Raw genomic sequence first — 23,729 nt, forward strand, 5'->3', positions numbered from 1 at the left:
GACGATAGACAATTGAAGTGTTTCTCCCATCCCATCCCTGTTGCCTGAACTAGAAGAAAAGCTCTTCTATTTCCTTTTTATGCTATCCCATTGCCTTCACGCTTCACTTTTGGTTACATGAGATGTAAAGGAGATTTCTCCAGACAAAAAAAAGGATCCAAAAAACGCACAACTGAGGGTCTTGTATCCAAGGGGAAAATATCCCCTTTGGGGTTTTTCTTTCTCTGCCTATTGTTGTCCAGACTTTTCCTAAAGTCAGGGCAGGTACTATGAGGCCAGGGTAGGAAAATATGTGCTAGGCCCACTGATCTGTAGCAGTGAGTGCAAGAGCTTGGAAACAAAGCATTCAGAGATTTGGAGAACAGAAAGAGGGTTTCTATATTGAAAGCACATTACACACAAAAACACTGTAAACAACGTCCTCCAAACATTAAACGAGGCCACAGTTACAGATTAGGTTACTGGAGAAAGACAACACCGTAAAGCAGGCCTAGAGAAGGTTCTTTTAACTTGTGGGTTTGTGTTTGGTTTCTTGGCAACAGCAGTAATTTTGGCAGGAGGGAAAAGAACATAAGGGAGAAGAGGGAAATGCCACAAAATGCAGACGAGGCACAGAGCAGGAGCACAGCACAGTCACAGCTTCCCCGGCTCCACCTCTTGGGGTGTGGATCTAGGAGGCAGTTTGTTTACACAGGTAGAATCAAGTGCATCCCTTACAGCTTCTTGTCTAGGGTGCAGAGAGGAGATGCCCTTGGATCTGGGTTAATGACTGCCATCCATGACACACATTCAGGAACCCTGAAACACCTGAGTTTTTCCGAAGCTTTTCAAAAGGAAATTCTAGTTAATTGATCAAAGTTTTAGTGTGGGATTGATTGATTGATTGATTGATTGATTGATTTTTTTGTGAGGAAGATCAGCCCTGAGCTAACATCCGTGCTAATTCTCCTCTTTTTGCTGAGGAAGACCGGTTCAGAGTTAACATCTATTGCCAATCCTCCTCCTTTTTTTTTCCCCCCCGCAAAGCCCCAGTAGATAGTTGTATGTCATAGTTGCACATCCTTCTAGTTGCTGTACGTGGGATGTGGCCTCAGCATGGCCGGAGAGCGGTGCGTCGGTGCACGCCCGGGATCCGCACCCAGGCCGCCAGTAGCGGAGCGTGCGCACTTAACCGTTAAGCCATGGGGCCAGCCCTAGTGTGGGATTTAAAGAAGCAAATCCCTATCAAAGGAGAAAAAGAAATCTATTTCATGCCAGCTACAAAATACTTCCCATAATTCTGTTCTTTTTCTACAGCGCCTAATTAGACACCACCTAGGAAAAGTCCTGGTGCTTTGAAGCATGTTCAGATTCAGAGCTATAATTTCCAAAAGCTTAAGTCTCCAGAGGCAGAGACTGAATCCCACGAGCTCTGGTATTTCCCCTGCCTAGACGGCACCTTCAACTAGGGGGACAGCTCCTGCCTCACTCATCTTAGGGGTTCAGGTGTGACTCCTTTGGGATGCCACAGTGTGAACCCCTTGTGCCAACAGAGGATCAAGAACCATGACGACAGAGACACCCTCAGGGCTCTGATTCTTTCTTGGTTGTTGTGATTCTTGAACAACATTGCCAGCTCTCATCTTCTCTCCCTGCCTTGTAGAATATTCTTCTCCTTCTCTAAGCAACCCTTCATTCTTTAGAAGTCCTAAAAACCTGAAATCCATTATGCTTTCAAACTAGACAGTAAGAATGGCCAACAGGACCAGATGGGAAAGTGAACACACCTGGCTTGCTCGGAACAACCTGAACTTCACTATGCTTAGCTCTTTGTTGAGAATGTTCTGTACTCTGTACCCAAAAAGAAAGTTTAATTTCTGTGAGTTGTTTTACTGAGTAGCCAGGTTCCTTGGAAAACCCATCTCTGCTGGAACAAGGCCCAGACCAACATGGTAGCGCTTTCACCTGGTCTAACGCACATTCTAGGGCGCAAAGCTGAGCCTCTGTCTAGAGTACTTGGTTATGTTTCTCTGCTAGCACCTCCCCTGGTGCTCTGAGAGTGCCGCCTGCAGTGTCAGCACTTCATGTGGAAGACAGACTGCACAGGGTCCCAAGGCCAAAGGTGTCCAAGTTGTTCGTGGCTTAAACATCGCTAGAAAATGTTGGTCTAACCTGCAGGGCACTTAAAAAGCTTCCCCAGATGTAACAGGGCACACACAGCAGCAGGAGCCAAGTCCACCTAGCTCGCCTGGGGTTTGCTGTGTCTCAGCCTCCACATTACTGCACCCAGGGGGACCACCAGCCTCTGGGCACACTCTCCTCTCCCAGAACCAGCACCACAGCTTATGTCAGCGCTGAAGCACAGGGAAAGAAGAAACTCAGAAACTCTGGGGACCTCTCATTTGACGTCCAAATGTACAATTCTTCTCTTTCCCCATTATGGAAATTCCACTATCAGCTTCTTCTCCATAGTTTCTGGCATTAGCTGATAATCTTTAGTTTTTATATGGTAATTTTTGAGATTACCATATAAAAGGAGATTGTAAATGGCTGCTTGAGACATATTTTCTCCGAATGAGAGGAAATCGTGACAAGCAGAAACATGGCCCTGTTGATGTCCTCTCTCCCCTACACAGCAACCCTGGGCTGTGAACATCTGGGCTGTACTGAGGGCATCAGGACCACCCAGCAGTTTGCGCAACTGTGGACACAGCTCACAGGCTGGTTTGACATAAAGCAGAGAGAGGCAATTTTAAGGAAAAACACACAGTTCTTCACAACAAGCCTAGTGCCCATGAGCCTTTCCCAGAACAAATGTATTTTTAGAGGTAGGGATGGTGTCATTCACCTCCTGACACAAGTAAACGGTTAGTGAAAGTGGGACAAATTAGAGCTTGATCCTCATTAGAAGTTCAAACGCCCCAAAGTGATCAGCACAAGTCATGTCCTTTAGTGGGTACACGTCAAACAGAAGAGCAGTGTCAGCTCATCTAGACACCTCAACAGGGAATGAGATGCAAGAATCTTAAGTTCAGATGAACACAAATCCAGATCACGGGGCCTTATCACAATTCCATGCTCGTTAAAGGAGTTCAAAACAAGGAACTACAAGAAGGCTCTGCAACTCTGGATTTTCACTCAGACCAGTGATAAAAGCAGCCTGGTCTGAAGGCCTGTTTACCTAGACGGGGCTCAGACCAACCACCCCACGTGTCTGATGGCTGTGTGCACACCCAGGCTACAGCAGTAGTACTCTGAGACTCTGAGCAGACGTTACTGAAGCTCGGAGATACTGCCTACCAGATGGCGCCCCTACTGGCTCACGGTCTGCCAGTGAAACTCCCCTCTGATTTGTACCAGCACCTCCGACAGGCCATAGAGGAAGGGGACTCCAAATGCAAGCAGCTGGCACATGAAAAAGGAGTCCAAAGGGTTTTGGGCCACTTGATGCCCAATTGAAGAAATGTTGCTTCGGAGGTGCTGGCTCATCCCCTTGGCCTTGTCACAGAGGCCAAGAGAGTGATGCACCACCCAGCCAAACAAGGAAGTGAGGCTACCTGGAGTTCTCTCAGCAGGGCTGGCACCGGTGCTGGCCCGTCCACTTGCATCTGCAGTGGGGCCATCCTGCAGGGGTCCTCTGGCCTCCTAAGAAAGTCCGCAAGAAAAGGAGTGACTTGGACAGAAGCACTCAAATCTCAGGCGGCAGTGACACCTGACTGGCTAGTTTGCTGCTCTCACCAGTCAGCCAGAGCTACTCCTCACACAGGAAGTCTTTCTTTAAAAAACAAGGACATATTTCACGTAGAAGACACCAGGAGTCAAAATCTAGATCCCCTCTGCAGGCAGCAGAAGCCCCTCAGGGGAGCAGCACGCGCCTGCACGCTGACGGGGCAACAGCACAGTGCGGGAACACCAGGTTCACCTTGACAAAGACAGGTGGGGCAGCTGGTTACTCTCATTTAAAAAAACAGTAAAAAAGAAGAAAAGATCTTAGATAAGTAATTTACAGAATAAAGAAAGTTAAAGGAATTGGCAGGCAGAGCAGATTATTTACAGCCAAGTTCCTTTTCAGGGTGTCCTTCTCCAGAAAGAGGCTTATTTACAAAGGTAAAAGTTTTCTTTCACACAGAGTGAACAGAAGGGAGGGGCTGCCATAGTCTCCCAGGTCTGACTCAGTTGGTGGATGGAACATCACCTTATGAAATGCAACACTAGATTATGCTTGAAAAGTTGATTCCCTCCCCAAACTGGACTGCGACCATCTCTCAGGCTCTTCCCACTCACAGGACAGGCAATTCAGTGGCCACTCAGCAGGCCCTGCTGGCCACACCCTGACCTGTCACCACACTGCAAGGGTGCCTGCTGCTGTCCCCACTTACAGGTGGATTACCATTACCTTTCCAGACAGAGGAGCCACTGCTGGTCTCTTCCTCTGGGCGGAGCCAGACAGTCGGTAACAGTAGTGCGGCTTGCAGTAGAATTTACCTGCAGAGAGCAAGAAGCAGAGGAAAGGGAGTGAACAAGACTCTCTAAGTCTGAGCTTGACTCCCTGGTCTTAGCACATTCTTATCCATCTCTCTGGCCGTCGGACACCATCATCACCGCCCCAGCCTTCCCCAGGCCCAGGTTTCTCATCCAGGGAGGCCATGCCCTCCCTATAGACTCTGATTTCAGCCTTCCTCTCCCCTTTGCCCTAAGGGGTGGGGGTTTCCTTTGGATATGTGAAGGCCATTGAGCCATCACCCAATCACTGCTCAGAGTAAAGATGTGGGGCTTGCATGGCACGGCCAGCAAACAAAGTGGCAGTGTGTACAGAACAAAGATGTGGTCACATGAAAAGCTGGGAATAGCATTTCTAGGGAAACCAAGAATGAATGCAAGTGCAGGGTGGAGGCATGGAGGCTGCAGGGGGTGGGGTGCATTGAGCATTAACTCTGACACGACCCCGCAGCTGCTCCTGTCTCCTGCAACCATCCACAGGCAGCACTGGTCACACTGCAGCTTATGGCCCCTCAGTGGGTCAGGATCAGCATTAAAAAGAATACAAAACAGAAAATCCTGCAATGGACTATGAATAGGAAGAAACAGAATAAAAAGCACTGGAGTGCATAACAGCATAATCAGAGTTCAGTGTTACTTCCTACAACCTTTCGCTGTGTCCACACGTGTTGACGGGGTCCTAATGGAACATGTATTTCCTAACGCGAGTGTGGTCAAAAAATTTTAAAGACGCTGATCTTGGCTTATCCCATGACACTGCTAGTGGGATTCAGTCACAGAGGGTCATTTTTTTCTGACTCTTTCTTTACTCCTACTTCAAAGCAAAGGCTTTTGGAAATTATAAGATAGACCCTATTCTAGAAAGTGTTGAAACAGGAGAAGTCCCACTCATCCTTCTCACTTGTAGAGAGGGCTCCTTGACAATGAACTTTCCTGTTCTCAAGGTTAAATTAAGAGACCCTAATCAGGAAAATAATAAAGATAACTGAAACTAAGGGATTTTTTTTTTGAAAAGAACGAAATTGAAGGCCAGCCCCCTGGCTTAGTGGTTAAGTGCGCGCACTCCGCTATTGGTGGCCCGGGCTTTGGATCCCGGGCGCGCACCGATGCACCGCTTCTCCGGCCATGCTGAGGCTGCGTCCCACATACAGCAACTAGAAGGATGTGCAACTATGACATACAACTATTTACTGGGGCTTTGGGGAGAAAAAGGAGGAGGATTGGCAATAGATGTTAGCTCAGAGCCGGTCTTCCTCAGCAAAAAGAGGAGGATTAGCATGGATGTTAGCTCAGGGCTGATCTTCCTCACAAAAAAAAAAAAAAAAAGAACGAAATTGACAAACCTTTACCAGAATAATTCAGAAAAACAGAGAGAGGACTCAAGTAAATAAAATCAGAAATGCGAAAGGAGACATTATATCAGATACCAGAGAAATACAAATGATCATGAGAAACTATTATGAACAGTTGTACAGCAATGAAATGGACAACCTAGAAGAAATGGATAAATTCCTAGAAACATACAATCTACCCAGACTGAATTACAAAGAAACAGAAAATCTGAAAAGACCAATATCGAGTAAAGAGATTAAATCAGTAACCCAAACCTTCCCCCAAAACAGAAAAGCCAAGAACCAGATGGTTTCACTGGTGAATTCTACCAACCCTTTAAAGGAGAATGAACAGCAATCCTTCCCAAACTCTTCCAAAACACTGAACAGGAGGGAACACTACCAAACTCATTTTACAAGGCTAGCGTTACCCTGATCCAAAAACCAGATAAGGACATTACAAGAAAAGAAAATTACAGACCAACATCCTTGATGAACATAAATGCAAAAATTCTCAACAAAATATTAGCAAATTGAATTCAACAGCACATTAAAAGGATCATTCAACATAATAAAGTGGGATTTATCCCTGGGATGAGGATGGTTTGATATATACAAATCAATAAATGTGACACACCACATTAATAGAAAGATAAAAATTATATGATCATCTCAATAGATGCAGAAAAAGCATTTGACAAAGCACAATATCCTTTCATGATAAAAACACTCAAAAAATTGGGTACAGGGCTGGCCCCATGGCTTAGCAGTTAAGAGCGCGCGCTCCACTGCTGGCAGCCCGGGTTCGGATCCTGGGTGCGCACCAACACACCGCTTCTCCGGCCATGCTGAGGCCGCATCCCACGTACAGCAACTGGAAGAACGTGCAGCTATGACATACAACTATCTACTGGGGCTTTGGGGGGAAAAAATAAATAAATAAAAATTATTTAAAAAAAAAAAAAGATTAGGGTCCGGCCCGGTGGCGCAAGCGGTTAAGTGCGTGCGTTCCGCTGCGGCGGCCCGGGGTTCGCTGGTTCGGATCCCGGGCGCGCACCGACGCACTGCTTGGCAAGCCATGCTGTGGCGGCGTCCCATATAAAGTGCAGGAAGATGGGCACAGATGTTAGCCCAGGGCCGTCTTCCTCAGCAAAAAAAGAGGAGGATTGGCGGATGTTAGCACAGGGCTGATCTCCTCACACAAAAAAAAAAAGATTAAAAAAAAAAATTGGGTACAGAAGGAACATACCTCAATACAGTAAAAGCCACATATGACACACTCACAGCCAACACCATACTTGAAAGTCTGAAAGCTTTTCCTCTAAGATCAGGAACAAGACAAGGCTGCCCACTCTCACCTCTCCTATTCACCATAGTACTGTTTAAGTCCTAGTAAGAGCAATTAGGCAAGAAAAAGAAATAAAAGGCATCCAAATAGGAAAGGAAGAAGTAAAACTGTCTTTGTTTGCAGACAATACGACTTTATATATAGAAAATCCTAAACACTCCACCAAAAAACTGCTAGAACTAATCAACAAATTCAGTAAAGGTGCAGGACACAAAATCAACATACAGAAAACAGTTGTGTTTCTATACACTAACAACAAAACATCTGAAAAAGAAATGAAGAAAACAATCTCATTCACAATAGCATCAAGAACAGTAAAATACTTAGGAATAAATTTAACCAAGGAGGTGAAAGATCTGTATCCTAAAAACTACACGACTTTGATGAAAGAAATTGAAGAAGTTTCATCAACAAATGGAAAGATATCCCATATTCATGGATCAGAAGAATTAATATTGTTAAAATGCCCATATTACCCAAAGTGATCTATAGATTCAATGTAATCGCTATCAAAATTCCAATGGCATTTTTCACAGAAATAGAAAAAACAATCCTAAAATTTGTATTGAGGCACAAAAGACCCCAAATAGCCAAAGCAATCCTGAGGAAGAAGAACAAAGCTTGAAGCATCATACTTCCTGATTTAAAGCTATACTGCAAAGCTACAGTAATCAAAACAGTATGGTAGTGGCATAAAAATACACACACAGACCAACAGAACAGAACTGAGAGCCCAGAAAGAAACCCTTGCATATACAGTTAACTAATATTTGACCAGGGAGCCAAGAATACTAACGGAAAATGGAAGTCTCTTCAATAAATGGTTTTGGGAAAACTGGATAACAACATGTAGAAGAATGAAATTAGACCCCTATCTTACACCACTCACAAAAATTAACTAGAAATTGATTAAAGACTTCAATGTTAAGACCTGAACTGTAAAATTCCTAGAAGAAAACAGGGGAAAAGCTCCTTGACATGGTTCTTGGCAGTGATTTCCTGGATTTGACACCTAAAGCACATGAAACAAAAGCAAAAAATAAACAAGTGGGACTACATCAAACTTAAAAGCTTCTGCACAGCTAAAGAAACAATCAGCAACATGAAAAAGCAACTTATGGGATGGGAGAAAACATCTGTAAATCACAGATCTGATAAGGGGTTAATATCCAAAATAAATAAAGAATTTTATACAACTCAATAGCAAAAAAACTAGCAACCCAATTAAAAAATGGGCACAGGAACTGAATGGACAGTTTTCCAAAAAAGACATACAAATGGCCAACTGGTAGATGAAAAGGTGCTCAACATTACTGGTCATAAGGAAATGCAAATCAAAACCACAATGAGCTATCACCTCATACCTGTTAGAACGGCTATTATCAAAAAGACAAGAGATAAGTGTTGGCGAGGATGTAGAGAAAAGGGAACCCTTGTACACTGTTGGTGGGAATGTAAATTGGTGCGGCCCCTATGGAAAACGGTATGGAAGGTCCTCAATACCTCACAAACAGAACTACCATATGATCCAGCAATCCTACTTCCGGGAATTTATCCAAAGAAACCGAAATCAGGATCTCATAGGAATATCTGTGCTCCCAAGTTCACTGCAGCATTATTCACAATAGCCAAGATATGGAAATAAACTAAGTGTCCGTCAACGGATGAATGGATAAAGAAGATGTGATATATACAGACAATAGAATCTTATTCAGCCATGAGAAAGAAGGAAATCCTGCTATTTGCAACAACTTGGATGGACCTTGAGGGCATTATGCTAAGTGAAATAAGTGAGAGACAAATACTATATGATATCACTTGTATGTGGAAACTAAAAAAGACAAACTCAGAGTAACAGAGTCAAGTGGTGATTACCAGGGGTTGAGGGGTGGGGGAAAATGGGGAGATACTGGTCAAAGGGTACAAACTTCCAGTTATAAGATTATCAGGTTTGGGGATCTAACGTACCCCATGATGATTATAGCTAATAATACTGTATCATATACTTGAATGTTGCTAAGATAGTGGATCTTAAATGCGCTCACCACAAAAAAGAATTAGTAACTAAGTGCCAGGAGGAAAGCTGTAGCTAACACTATGATGGTAATCATTTCACAACTTATAAATGAATCACATCAACACTGGTACACCTTAAACTTACACAATGTTATGTGTCAATTATATCTCGACGAAGCTGAGAAAAAAAGGAAAAAAAAAAAGGAGGACCTAAAAGTCAAAGGAAATAGAGATGAGACAGCATTCTCCCTTTTCCCTTCACCTGGATCTGATTATCTCTCTCTCCTTTACTACGAAGTAACTGACTTGTTTATCTTTTACCTGCACTCCCCCCACTCCCAATGCTGAATAAATCTTTTAGAAAAATATTGTTTATAGATTTCCATAATTTCAAATAATATTCATATACATAGTATGTTTTCTGAACTAGAACTTCCGATTAGCTACCAGCACTTAAGCAGAACTCAGAGACACTATCTCTACTGTCAGCAACACTGACAGCCACAGGACCATCAACCCCACTGCTCATTTCTCTAAGAGGGGAGTTGAGTCATGGGTAATTTTTTTCAGCTTGGACACAATCTCCTTTTATAATCTGTAATAAACCATTTCACTTTTGTGAATTTTCACCAGGATAAAATATAATTAGGACAAGACAAAATGTATTAGTAGTTGGATCACATACTACTTTTCTGTCTGTTCTGTGTCTCATCCTTTAAGGAGCACTCCCCCCTCCTCCACGTGACTCTGATCGGCATCAACCACGTGGCTGATATCACCCACGGCAGAAGTGGATATGCGACCCAGACTGGGCAGTCAGAATGTCCCCTTTCCCTCCAGCCCACCCCCAGATACATGCTCTAGGACTTGGCATGTGGCTAAGCCAGGCTAACCACAGCCATTCTGGGGAGTTCTATGGCTCCTGAGAGAGAAAGGGCAGCCCGTCTCTGAGACGCTCTCTGGAAGGAAGATGCAAATCTAACGCTTACACTTTAATCTGACTTGGGTTTCTGTTACTCGTAACCAAGAGTCTTGTTTATTATAGTATTAGAAAATTACAATCAGTTATACTTACTTTCATACTTTTCTTCATTAATTTGTTTTTTTCTATTAAAGTAGAATCCTAGATTTTAAAATATAACTCAATAGGCTAATCTACCAGGGAATCTTCATAGAATTCTGCTATGGTATACTAAATTAATAAAGAAAACAGGTTTAGGTTTCAAAAACAAGTCCCACAAGCCTAATCAAAAGGTAATTTTCAAGACAATTCCAGAAACTTGTTTTCGCTAGGAATACAGTACAACATGACAGAAGGAACATGAGCATTGAAGTCAGATTTCAGTTTAAATACTCTTTCAACTACTCAATAGCTATGGGAACTAGTCAGCCTCCTGAAACACGTTTGCTCACACAGAATATGAATACTCATCTCATAGGTTGAGATAAGTAAACGAGATATCACACATCATATATTTTAGATGCTCAATTAATTTATCTCCTCGTACTCCTTCCCAAACTCAACTTTGTGGTACTTTTTGCTTCTTAGACTAATAACAAAAAGAGCTAATTTTTATCTAACATTTACCATGTGCCAGACACTATAATAACTGCTTTACATCTATCGACTCACTTACTCCTCAAAACCCAATGACGCTGGTACTGCTATTATCCACCTTTTTCCAGCTGAGGCACAGAAAGGCAAGGCAACCTGCCCAAAGTGTCCCACACCCCGGAAAGTCAGGCAGGATCTGACTCTAGGAAGCCCCTCAGAGTCTATACTTCTAGTCATTCCACTATGGTGCCTGTCTCAATTAATAAATACAGGCATGCCAGTGTTATAAACTAACTATAAATTATGGGTGATTCTGTCAAGTCACTGATCTCAGATGATCTAAATAAATTAAGGAATCTTGATAATTAAATATGGGAGTGACTGGCGAGGGAATTTGAGAAAACAGATGGCTAAAGGGCAAGCCTACAGTGAAGTGGGCCATGTATTCATCCATTCAACAACTCCCCGAGTGCCACTGTATGACAGGTACCAATCCAAACACTGAAAGCAGACTGACTAGTCTCTGCTCCGATGGAGCAGAGGATGTATGAATAAGTATCAGGCAGTGGCGAGCACTGTAGATCAGATCTGCGAATGCCTCTCTGAAGGGTGACTAGGAAAGTGGAGATGTGAATGACAAGAAGCCCACCCTGTGAAGATTAGAGGGAAGTGCATTCCAGGAGAGGAGATAGCTAGTACCAAGTTCTAAGGTAGCAATGGCCTAATCATGTTTATGGAAGGGAAAAGAGACCAGTGTGGCAGGTGTACAGTGAGCTAGGGGACAGGTGACAGCGGAGAAGCTGGAGATACAGGCTGGGGTAAACATGCGAACTCTCAGCCTGGGAAGATGGAGATTCTATTCCACAGATAGACTGCTCCATCTGTACTGCAGTGGGCAGTAAGGGAACAAAGCAAGAGACTGGCAAGATTTGATTTACATCCATTTAAGATCCCTTGGGTTGCTTTATGGAAGCAGACTGTAGGGGGCAATGGTAGAGGCAGGCAGACCAGTAGTCCAGGTAGAAGATGCAGTGGCTGGTCAGGATGGTACTAGCAGAGAGAGAAAGCAGGGGATGGTTTCAGGCTTGTCTCTACTGAGGGCAGCCCTTCACAGCCACCTCAGCAGGTATCGTGTGTTTTCTCTCCTTGACAGACTGTCTGATTTACAGTCCTTGTCTTAAGAATTGGCTGCAGTCAAAAATAAGCTAGTATTTGGCAAGGGAAAGAGTAGCACAGTTTTAGAGCAGACTACATCCTTTTAAAAGAGCTGAAGGGGGTGAGGAGGTCAAGATGGCGGCGTAGGCAGACTCTGAACTCACCTCCTCCCACGGACACAGCCAATTTACAACTACTCGTGGAAAAATTACCCCTAAGACAGAACTGAAAACTGGATAAGAGGAACTCCTGCAACAACGGACAATCTTAACTAAGGTAGAAGAGGCAGAAACTCCCTTCTGCATAGAAAAAAACGCCACCTTCACAAGCCGCAGCACCTCACGGCCACCCCGGAGCAGCCCACAGGTACGCAGCCTCCCTGGAGGAGCGGGGCCCTGAGCCGGGAGCACCCCCGATGGGGGCATTTTGTGGACCCAGCACAATCGAGACGAGTGGCATAATATCTGATTTTGCCTGCTACTAAAACATTGGGGAATACCCCTAGAAATGCTGGTTCACAAAGAAATTAAAACCGGCTCTTAAAGTGCCCATGCACAAACTCACCCGTTTCAGAAAGCAACCTAAAATCACCAGAAAGAAAGGTGCACAGTGCTTTGGTGAAAAGAGACTCACCTAATAGGCCCTGTGTGCATCTCGGTGAGAGGTGAGACCTCTCCAGGGACTGGGACATCGGCGGCGGCCATTGTTGTGGCGTGGTGTGGGCGTGCTGACACAGACGCCATTGGAGTTCTCCTTGAGGCCTGCTAGCCCAGGGTCTGCCCCACCTAGAGCACCGGATTTAATCCAGCTCAGCCAGGGCAGGCAGCCCACCCTAGAGACTGGCCCCACCCAACAACAAGCCCTCAGGCAACTTGTGGGCCTGCATAGATTGGTGACTGGATTCTCTGCAGCCTGGCAACTGAGCCCACTTCAGTGGGGCAGGGCGTGCACAAAGAATGGGTGGAGAGAGTGGGGTGGTGGTGAACTGTGTGGGGCTCCCGCCGTGGAGAGACTGGGTCCGCTTCAAGGTTGGGGCGCGCACACGGGGCAGGACTGTGTTGACTGTGTGTGTGGGCCTGTGGGCGGCAGGGCTTGTCAGCTGCAGAAGACTTGTGCTTCTCAAAGACACACACAGGGGGTTTGCCCCGCCTTCCAGAGCCTGAAACAATTGGGTGCTCCTGTGCCTGAGGCCAGCCCCACCCAGCTGCAATCCTCAGAGAGCTGACAAGAGACCTAAAGGCTGGAGGCTTATAGCAATTGTAAGGCCCTGAGCCTAACAACCTGCCACGCTGGGGGCCTACTCACTTAAAAGAAACACTGCAACACAAATGTGGTATTAGAACTTGCAGCCAACTGTGCTGGGGCTCCCCACACCCGATAAGGAGACTGAAGGGCCCACAACAACTACAAGCAGCTGAGCATTACAACAGCTGGCCAGGAGCATAACTCAGCCTCCCTGGGCACCTACAGGGATAGCAAACAGGCCACAAGAGAAGGACACACATAGCCCACATAGGGGTCACCCCCGGAACATTGAGAACTGAGGGAAGCACACTGCAGGCCTCCTAAGCCATCACTTACATAAGGTCACCTATCCAAGAGCAGGAAACGTAGCTGACCTACCTAATATGTAGACACAAGCACAGGGAAAGAGGCAAAATGAGGAGGCAAAGGAATACATTCCAAGTAAGGGAACAGGACAAAACCCCAGAAAAGGAACTAAGTGAAACAGAAATGAGCAACCTACCTGACAGAGAGTTCAAACAAAGAGCGTTAAGGTTGCTCACTGATCTGGGGAGAAGAATAGATGAACTCAGTGAGAATGTCAACAAAGAAATGGAAGATATAAAAAAGAACCAATCAGAAATGAAGAATACAATACTGGAAATGAAAAATTCATTAGAGGGACTCAAAAGCAGAGTAGAGGATACAGAAGAACGGATCTGTGAGCTGGACGAAAGACTAGAAGAAATTAGCCAAGCTGAACAGGTAAAAGAGAAAAGAATTAAAAAGAGTGAGGACAGTCTAAGGGACCTCTGGGACAACATCAGGCGCACTAACATCCGTGTTATAGGTATCCCGGAAGGAGAAGAGCGAGACAAAGGGGCAGAGAATCTATTTCAAGAAATAATAGATGAAAACTTCCCTAACCTAAGGAAGCAAACAGACATCCAGGTAGAGAGAGCCCCAAACAAGATAAACCCAAAGAGGCCCACACCAAGACACAGAGAGCCCCAAACAAGATAAACCCAAAGAGGCCCACACCAAGACACATCATAATCAAAATGTCCAGAATTAAAGATAAAGAGAGAATCCTAAAAGCCGCAAGAGAATGTCAAGTTACATACAAAGGAAACCCCATAAGGTTAACAGCTGACTTCTCAGCAAAAACCTTACAGGCTAGAAGAGAGTGGCACGATATATTTAAAGTGCTAAAAGGAAAAAACTTACAGCCAAGAATACTCCACCCAGCAAGGTTATCATTCAAAAGGGAAGGAGAGATCAAAAATTTCCCAGACAAGCAATTAAAGGAGTTTGTCACCAAGAAACCAGTGCTACAAGAAATGTTAAAGGGACTGATTTATAGGGGAAAAGAGAAGACCACAAATAGGAAATATTATCTATTTCCATGATAAGAGGGTAATGGATACAATACACAAAAAAGAGGTTAGATATGATATCAAAAGTATAAAAGGAGGGAGGAGGGGAGTTAAAGAGTAGAGCTTTCAGACAGAGGTCAAACTAAAGAGACCATCGATGCTGTATAGAAGAAGAAAGGAACAGAGAAGGACTACTAAAACACTGAGAAAAAAAAAGTTAAAAAATGGCAGTAAGAACATACTTATCAATAGCTACTTTAAACGTCGATGGATTAAATGCTCCAATTAAAAGGCATAGGTTGGCTGATTGGATAAAACAACAAGACCCATATATATGCTGCATACAAGAAACACACTTCAGACCTAAAGACACTCACAAACTGAAAGTGAAGGGATGGGAAAAGATACTCCATGCAAATGGCAATGAAAAGAAAGCTGGGGTAGCAGTACTCATATCAGACAAAACAGACTTTAAAACAAAAACTGTAAAAAGAGACAAAGAAGGGCATTACATAATGATCAAGGGAACAAGCCAACAAGAGGATATAACACTTGTAAATATCTACGCACCCAATGTAGGTGCACCTAAATATATAAAGCAATTGTTAACAGACATAAAAACAGAAAGAGGCAGTAACACCATAATAGTAGGGGACTTTAACACTCCACTTACACCAATGCATAGATCATCCAAACAGAAGATCAATAAGGAAACACTGGCATTAAATGACACACTAGAACAGATGGACCTAGTAGATATATACAGAGCATTCCATCCAAAAACCAAAAAATACACGTTCTTTTCAAATGCACATGGAACATTCTCCAGGATTGATCACATATTAGGCCACAAAACAAGTCTCCATAAATTTAAGAAGATTGAAATAATACCAAGCATCTTTTCTGACCACAACGGTATGAAACCAGAAATCAACTATAGAAAGAAAATCAGAAAAGCCACAAATAAGTGGAGATTAAACAAAATGCTACTGAACAAAGACTGGGTCAACGAAGAAATCAAAAAATACCTGGAGACAAGCGAAAATGAAAATACGACATGCCAGAATTTATGGGATACAGCAAAAGCGGTTCTAAGAGGGAAGTTTATAGCAATACACGCCTATCACAACAAACAAGAAAAATCTCAAATAAACAATCTAACAATGCACCTAAAGGAACTGGAAAAAGAAGAACAAACAAAGCCCAAAATCAGTAGAAGAAGGGAAATAATAAAAATCAGAGCAGAAATAAATGAAATAGATTCCAAAAAAACAATAGAAAAAATTAATAAAACCAAGAGCTGGTTCTTTGAAAAGATCAACAAAATTGACAAACACCTTTAGCTAGACTCACCAAGAAAAAAAGAGAGAAGGCACAAATAAGTAAAATCAGAAATGAAAGAGGAGAAATTACAACAGACACCTCAGAAATACAAAAGATTATAAGAGAATACTATGAAAAGCTATATGCCAACCAATTCGACAATCTGGAAGAAATGGATAAATTCTTAGAATCATACAACCTTCCAAAACTGGATCAAGAAGAAGTAGAGAATTTGAATAGATCAATCACCAGTAAGGAGATAGAAATAGTAATCAAAAACCTCCCCAAAAATAAAAGTCCAGGACCAGACGGCTTCCCTGGTGAATTCTACCAAACAGTCAAAGAAGACTTAATACCTATCCTTCTCAAACTCTTCCAAAAAATTGAGGAGGGGGGGAAGCTCCCTAACTCACTCTACGAAGCTGACATTACCCTGAAACCAAAACCAGACAAGGACAACACAAACAGAAAATTACAGGCCAATATCACTGATGAACATCGATGCAAAAATCCTCAACAAAATACTAGCAAATCGCATACAACAATACGTTAAAAAGGTTATGCACCATGATCCAGTGGGATTTAATCCAGGTACGCAGGGATGGTTTAACATTTGCAAATCAATCAACGTGATACACCACATTAATAAAATGAAGAATAAAAATCACATGATCATCTCAATAGATGCAGAGAAAGCATTTGACAAGATACAGCATCCATTTATGAGACAAACTCTGAATAAAATGGGTATAGAAGGAAAATACCTCAATGTAATAAAGACCATATATGAGAAACCCACAGCTAATATCATCCTCATTGGTGAAAAACTGAAAGCTATCGCTCTAAGAACAGGAACCACACAAGGATGCCCACCGTCACCACTCCTATTTAACATAGTACTGGAAGTCCTAGCCAGAGCAATCAGGCAAGAGAAAGAAATAAAAGGGATCCAAATTGGAAAGGGAGAAGTGAAACTCTCACTATTTGCAGATGACATGATTTTATATATAGAAAACCCTAAAGAATCCACCAGAAAACTTTTAGAAGTAATAAACGAATACGGTAAAGTTGCAGGATACAAAATCAACATACAAAAATCAGTTGCATTTCTATACAGTAACAACGAAGTAGCAGAAAGAGAAATTAAGCATACCATCCCATTTACAATTACAACAAAAATAATAAAATACCTAGGAATAAACTTAACCAAAGAGGTGAAAGAGCTGTACATGGAAAACTATAAAACATTGCTGAAAGAAATTGAAGAAGACACAAAGAAATGGAAAGATATTCCATGCTCTTGGATCGGAAGAATTAACATAGTTAAGCTGTCCATACTTCCTAAAGCCATCTATAGATTCAATGCAATCCCTATCAAAGTTCCAACAACATTTTTCACAGAAATAGAGCAAAGAATCCTAAAATTTATATGGAACAACAAAAGACCCTGAATAGGTAAAGGAATCCTGAGAAAAAAGAACAAAGCTGGAGGTATCACACTCCCTGATTTCAAAATATACTACAAAGCCATAGTAACTAAAACAGCATGGTACTGGCACAAAAACAGACACACAGATCAATGGAATAGAATCGAAAGCCCAGAAATAAACCCACACATCTATGGACAGCTAATCTTTGACAAAGGAGCCAAGAACATACAATGGAGAAAAGAAAGTCTCTTCAACAAATGGTGTTGGGAAAACTGGATAGCCACATGCAAAAAAATGAAAGTAGACCCTTACCTTACACCACACACAAAAATTAACTCCAAATGGATTAAAGACTTGAAGGTAAGACCTGAAACTATGAAACTTCTAGAAGAAAACATAGGCAGTACGCTCTTCGACATCGGTCTTAGCAACATATTTTCAAGCACCATGTCTGACTGGGCAAGAGAAACAATAGAAAAAATAAACAAATGGGACTACATCAAACCAAAAAGCTTCTGCACAGCAAAGGAAACCATCAACAAAACGAAAAGACAACCTAACAACTGGGAGAAGATATTTGCAAACCATACATCTGATAAGGGCCTTATCTCCAAAATATATAAAGAACTCATGCATCTCAACAACAAAAAAACTACCAACCCAATCAAAAAATGGGCAAAAGACCTGAACAGACATTTCTCCAAAGAAGATATACAAATGGCCAACAGACACACGAAAAGAGGTTCAAAATCATTAACTATCAGGGAAATGCAAATCAAAACTACAATGAGATATCTCCTCACGCTCGTCAGAATGGCTATAATTAACAAGACAGGAAACAACATGTGTTGGAGAGGATGTGGAGAGAAGGGAACTCTCATACACTGCTGGTGGGAGTGCAAACTGGTGCAGCCACTATGGAAAACAGTATGGAGATTCCTCAAAAAATCAAGGATAGAACTACCATATGATCCAGCTATTCCACTGCTGGGTATTTATCCAAAGAACTTGAAAACACCAATGCATAAAGATACGTGCACCCCTGTGTTCACTGCAGCGTTATTCACAATAGCCAAGACTTGGAAGCAACCTAAGTGCCCATCAAGGGACGAATGGATAAAGAAGATGTGGTATATATACACGATGGAATACTACTCAGCCATAAGAAACGATGAAATCCAGCCATTTGTGACAATATGGATAGACATTGAAGGCATTATGCAAAGTGAAATAAGTCAGAGGGAGAAGGTCAAATACCGTATGATTTTCTTCATTAAGTAGTAGATAATAACAACAATAAACAAACACATAGAGACAGAGACTGGATTGGTGGTTACCAGAGGGGAAGGGGGGAGAGAGGAGGGCAAAAGGGATAATTCAGCACATGTGTGTGGTGATGGGTTGTAATTAGTATTTGGGTGGTGAACATGATGTAATCTATACAGAAATAGAAGTATAATGATGTACACCTGAAATTTATACAATGTTATAAACCAATGTTACTGCAATAAACAAAAAATTAATAAAATAAAATAAAATAAAATTTTCTTCCTAAATAAATAAATAAATAAAAGAGCTGAAGGGAAGAATAAACAGGGACAAGGGTGAAACATGGATACTTCCCTGAAGTGTATGATTCTCAATTTACCAGTCTGGAGTTGACATGGGCGCAGAGTCACTAATGCCAGAATGTCTGACCTGGAAGGGTTCTCAGAGGTCATTTAGTGCAAATCAGCACTTACTAGTTGGGTGAACTTGGACAAGCAACCTACAACTTCTCTGAATTCAGTTTCCTGATTTGTAAAATTATAATCATAAAACTAGCTCCCTTTTGGGGCTGTGGTGAGGACAAAATGGCACTGTACATGTTAAAGGGCCCAGCACAGTGTCTCGGTGATCTCCTTTCTCCTGAGCCACAACTTCACTGGTCGTTCTTCTCTTATCTGAGGCTCCTCATTTAGATTTCTGAATCACATAGTAATTTGGCTGAAGAAAGGTTAAAACCTCAGGACCCCTAAAATTCCATTCTTTTCTCTAGTTCACTTGTCCATTGAGGAGAGGCTGAGCTGATGAAAAGTTCACCTGGGTTAAAATTTGGGGAGCTGGCTTAGACTCCTTGTCCTCCTTGCCCCCGTGTCAGGAACAGTGCACTCAGCGGGCTGGCCTGCCTCGTCCAGTCCCAACTTCATGGGCGCTCCCATCTGGGCTCCTGTCGTCCTCAGCTGGTATGCCACCTCTTCCCCCTACTTCTTAGTCACTTCGTGAATTTTTCTCTCAGAGTCTAGCCTGAGGCCAGTTAAGTCACTCCTAACGGTTATTGAGCCTCACTGATTTCTCCCTACTCTGTGTTTGTACTATGTGACTTAGCCCTTAATCATATATTCTTCCATGGTCTGTTTTGGCTTCACGTGCCCTTGTCTTATCATGTCAATCAGAATGCAAGTCCCTTGAGGCACATTTTATACTTCATCTGTATCCTCAAGAGCATGTGGCAAAGATGAGCACACCATCTATGGGCAAAAATATTTGTGGATCAATTGACTGGACCATGAAGGATCTTCTTTCCAGGCACATCTCACAGTCAAAGACTAACTAAAACACCCAGCACACGAAGGACGGTTAAAGGACATCGAGTGGGCTCCACCAGCCAACTCCTATCCTTGGAGATCAAAGGCCTTACCCAAAGAGCAGGCATGTGGGAATGGTGGAACGGAAAATGTGATCCCTAACAACACACCTTCCTTATCTACACAACTGTCCTAATCCTTCCCTCACTGGGTGCTGCTTCTTACTAATGTAACAAGAGGACCAGGCACCACAACGGGAAGAGTTGGCTTTGCTTAGTTCCACACTCTGGCTCCTTTCTTGCTGCTTCTGACAGAGCTGCTGTTTGCTCACTATGAGGAGTGCGTGAAGTGACCCCTTACTGATGGCATGGTGCCCTCTCCCGTACGACATCACCTGACAGTCTTCTCAGTTAAGACACTACCTGTCAATATAACAGACACGATGCCACCCCTGTGAGGATTTACTTCCCTCTCCTATTAATCTAAGTCCTTCATTACTTTTGAGTCAGTAAGACTGCCTCTTGTGAAGTTCCTTCAGCATCCTGTAAGACTGGGTGTAAGAATCATCAACGTCTTTGATGACCTTCTTTAATTAATCTTAAAGGGTCTTCAGACGGCAGGCATGCCAGCCTGCCTCAGTCTGTCTATCAGGCTTTGTTATCTGTTTGCATAATTTTCTACCTTCTGTGCTATCAAGGTCTTTCCACTATGAAAACAACAAATGTCACAAAAGGCCAGGGCTTGGACAACACAGTAAGTTAGATTTAGGCCCTGTGCAATGAGCTCTCAATTCATCAGAAAGATGCTGATGCCAGAGAGAGGTGGTGGTGCCAGGCACAATTCAGTCATTTCAGGAAGCAAAAGTCTAAGAACTCAGGGCCATGGGATCTAGTTTCAACTTGTTGTCATTGACCTTAGGCAAGAAATATGACTTCTATAGGCCTACAATCCCCCTTCTCTAAAGTAGAGACAAAAAAGACTTATCCTCATTGTGTCCCTTTTATCTTACAATCTCACCAGGAGGTAAGAAAGCAAGTGTCTGCGAAGCCAGGGAAATGACACGTAAACGCATGCCATTCTCATCACCACCATTACTGAGCAAAGCTGTAATACAGTCTCACGACTCTGGGGAAATACTCTAAGAAAGAACCTTAGAGGAAAAACAAAGAACAGAGGGAGATGGCTGGGAATGGTGAGGAGAGGCAGAATGAAAAGACATACATATGAATACAGTAAAAGGCCCTAAGTCCAGCTCAAACGGGAGCAGTGCCCCTCAGCTCAGCTCTGAAACGGCCTCCGGCTCGAGTGGACTCACCATCCTCGATGTCGTAGGCGTAGGCCGAGAGGCGCAGGGTGGCGGCGCAGTGCTCACACTTGAAGCAGCTCCGATGGAAGAACTTGCCTTCGGCGCTCAGCCTCTCCATCACGTAGACCCGCTTCTGGCAAAAATAGCATGTGTCGCTGCCTCCCAAGTTCTGTGGGAACTCCTTCTTTATAGAGCCCTGTGAGGGGAAGGTGGAGGGGTACTCAGGGCAATGCCTCTCCAGCTCACCTCCAGGAGGTGCTCGACCCCTCCTCTCCACATGTGAAACTGACCCTCACTGGGCGATTTTGTTGCGAGAGACTAAGACGGCTCACTGTGCTTTTGGCTCTCCCAGAGAGCAGCCAGCGCACAACTGCAGACTGTGTCATATGTACCCCATACAGCACTCTGCACAAGGCGGGCTCCACATCGACATTAGTCAACACCCAAGAGGAAACCCGAGTCCCTTTTACAGGAGTTCATAACAATCAAACCACATTATTTTGACAGAATTATATTTTGAAGGTATCATAAAAATATATACTCAGTGTTCACGTGGTTCTGCGTGGATGTGGGTCCCCTGGACTCTGGAGCAATCCCTTTTAGACATACTGATGATGCTTTTCCACACAACATTATAAACAACTACTTCAGTCCTAGAAATTCAGTTACAATTAGACAATCTCAAAAAAATTTACCACATGGCATATACTATATATGTTACTAAGCTACTTAGAACAAACCAGGTTTGTTTACCACAGCTGTGTTATATCTAGACAGACAGTGCCCTTAGTATATCTCTTACCAGGTCCTTCTTGTCTAGAAGGGTTTTGGGCTGTTCTTTCCTTTGAAGCTGATTGGCTATCTGCTCAGCCAATGAGCTCACTCCGCCCGTGTACATCTTTATATACTTCTATTGGTTGGAGATTATAAAATGACCAGAATGAAGGGAAATGAGAAGGAAAAAAATAAATAAATTAAGAAGACAGAAAAAAAAATCTTTGAAAGGCATAAAATGAATACAAGGTGCAGCAGCAAACCATGCCAACACAGTGCCCACAAGCAGGGAGACTTGGTGGTAAGAAAAACAGGTGTCAGCGTCCACACAGAGTATCACCATAGGTTGGAAAAACAGCTGCAGGAATCATTCAATTCAGTAAGGGGAACTTAGTCTTTCACATCTTTTTGGAATATATAGTGCAGGGCAATGGGGAGGTGGGAAGACAGGATGGCCGCAAATACAGAGGAGAGTAAGAAGGGCCTATATCCTAGTGACTCAAATTACATACAAAGAATTCAAGAGGAACAACTCCCATCCAGACAGCGGATACCGGCTGACAGCATGTTTCAACGGTCTGGGAGAGGGCTCAGGAAGTTACTTCCTCATTTAGAAAGAAACCAAGCTCACTCTGGCCAAGGCTGACTCTCCACTTGGGTGACAGATGCCCACAGCCTCGTCTAACGTGTGATGGTCTCCTTCCTCAGTATTAATGCTTCATGCATGACCCCTGCCACGTGCACCAAATATTCCTGAGCTTTATCTGGAGGAATCCTTCTCATCGCCTTCTCCCTGTTGATATTTATCTGTTCTACCCAGGCATTGAGGCCAAAGCTTTCCAGACTGGGCTGTGCGCCTCAAACACAGCACAGCCATGCAGACAAGTTGCTCAGTTGAGTCCTGGGAAGTCAGAATGTGTTTCTAGTCCAGGAGGAATTATTTTTTTATAGGTGGAAAAAAGATAAAAGACAAAACCCAACCAACTCAATCCTTTTTGGCTGTTGAAGAAGTGACAGGAGAAAACTACCCAAGTTCAATCGTAAGTCTTCCCGCTAGGCAGCCCAGTTTTGAGCCTGTCCCCAGGGAATGAGGTCAAAGCTGCTGGCGGTCCTTTAGAGAGTCCACATCCAGGTCAGCCTTCTGTGTGGAGATGGCCAAGACACCTAGTATGTGTGACAGTCCTCTCATGAACTACGTGGAGTAAGGGAGCTACCGTGTGTGAGGAGCCCTGAGTCTAATTCTGACTCACAACCACACCAGGAGCAGTTGTCTTGGGGATGTCCACAACTCCATTAGGAAGCGGTTGGTGTGGACAAACACAAAGGGAATCACTGGCCTGAGCAATGGCTTGCCCTGGGCTGGGACAAACAAGAGAACTGCTCTGGGGGACACTAACCCTATGTCAACACGAGACCCACAGAAGCACAAACAAGCAAACAATCCCCAAGGTTCAGCTGGAACTGAGGAGTCAATTTTGTTTTTCAATTTAAAATAAGGAGATTTCCAAGGATTGGTGCCATTTGCCCATTAACTCCACAGCTTATACTCATTAGTGGTTGAGAAAAACAAGTGGCTCCTAGATTAAACCTTCTTTAAATTAGGGATATTAGGGAAGCTTAGGCCTGGAGCAGACAGACACCAGGCAGAGCTGAGCAGATACTTTAATAGCTGACACCGAGGGAACAGAAAGTTGCACTTCTGTCACTCTGCAGCAGACCAGCAAGAGCGGGGCCTAGAAGTCAAGCATGAGACAGAGACACTGAGCAGGCCCTGGGTGCTCCCCACTCAGCCAGGACCCTCCTCTCCCACCAGAAACCAGCACCCGCAGCAATTACAGCCCAGGG

At 43.5% G+C, this 23,729-nt stretch overlaps 1 protein-coding gene across 15 annotated transcripts in view; it reads right to left on the reverse strand.

Annotated features, from left to right (window-relative positions):
• Positions 1–23,729, reverse strand: part of MICAL3 (microtubule associated monooxygenase, calponin and LIM domain containing 3) — a 215,204-nt gene that overhangs the window by 70,841 nt on the left and 120,634 nt on the right. For 13 of the 15 annotated variants that reach the window (XM_058559164.1, XM_058559163.1, XM_058559169.1 and 10 more), the window contains 3 exons: positions 21,120–21,306; positions 4,376–4,464; positions 3,537–3,624 (listed from right to left, as the gene is read on the reverse strand). In XM_058559164.1, coding sequence (XP_058415147.1) covers positions 3,537–3,624; positions 4,376–4,464; positions 21,120–21,306 — 364 coding nt within the window. Of the gene's footprint in view, positions 1–1,933; positions 3,625–4,375; positions 4,465–21,119; positions 21,307–21,912; positions 22,021–23,729 lie in introns of those variants that run through there. The other 2 variants (XM_058559175.1, XM_058559178.1) reach the window with 2 other exon arrangements.

The sequence above is a fragment of the Diceros bicornis genome, chromosome 17 (genome assembly GCF_020826845.1).
Source record: "Diceros bicornis minor isolate mBicDic1 chromosome 17, mDicBic1.mat.cur, whole genome shotgun sequence".
Lineage (NCBI taxonomy): Eukaryota > Metazoa > Chordata > Mammalia > Perissodactyla > Rhinocerotidae > Diceros > Diceros bicornis.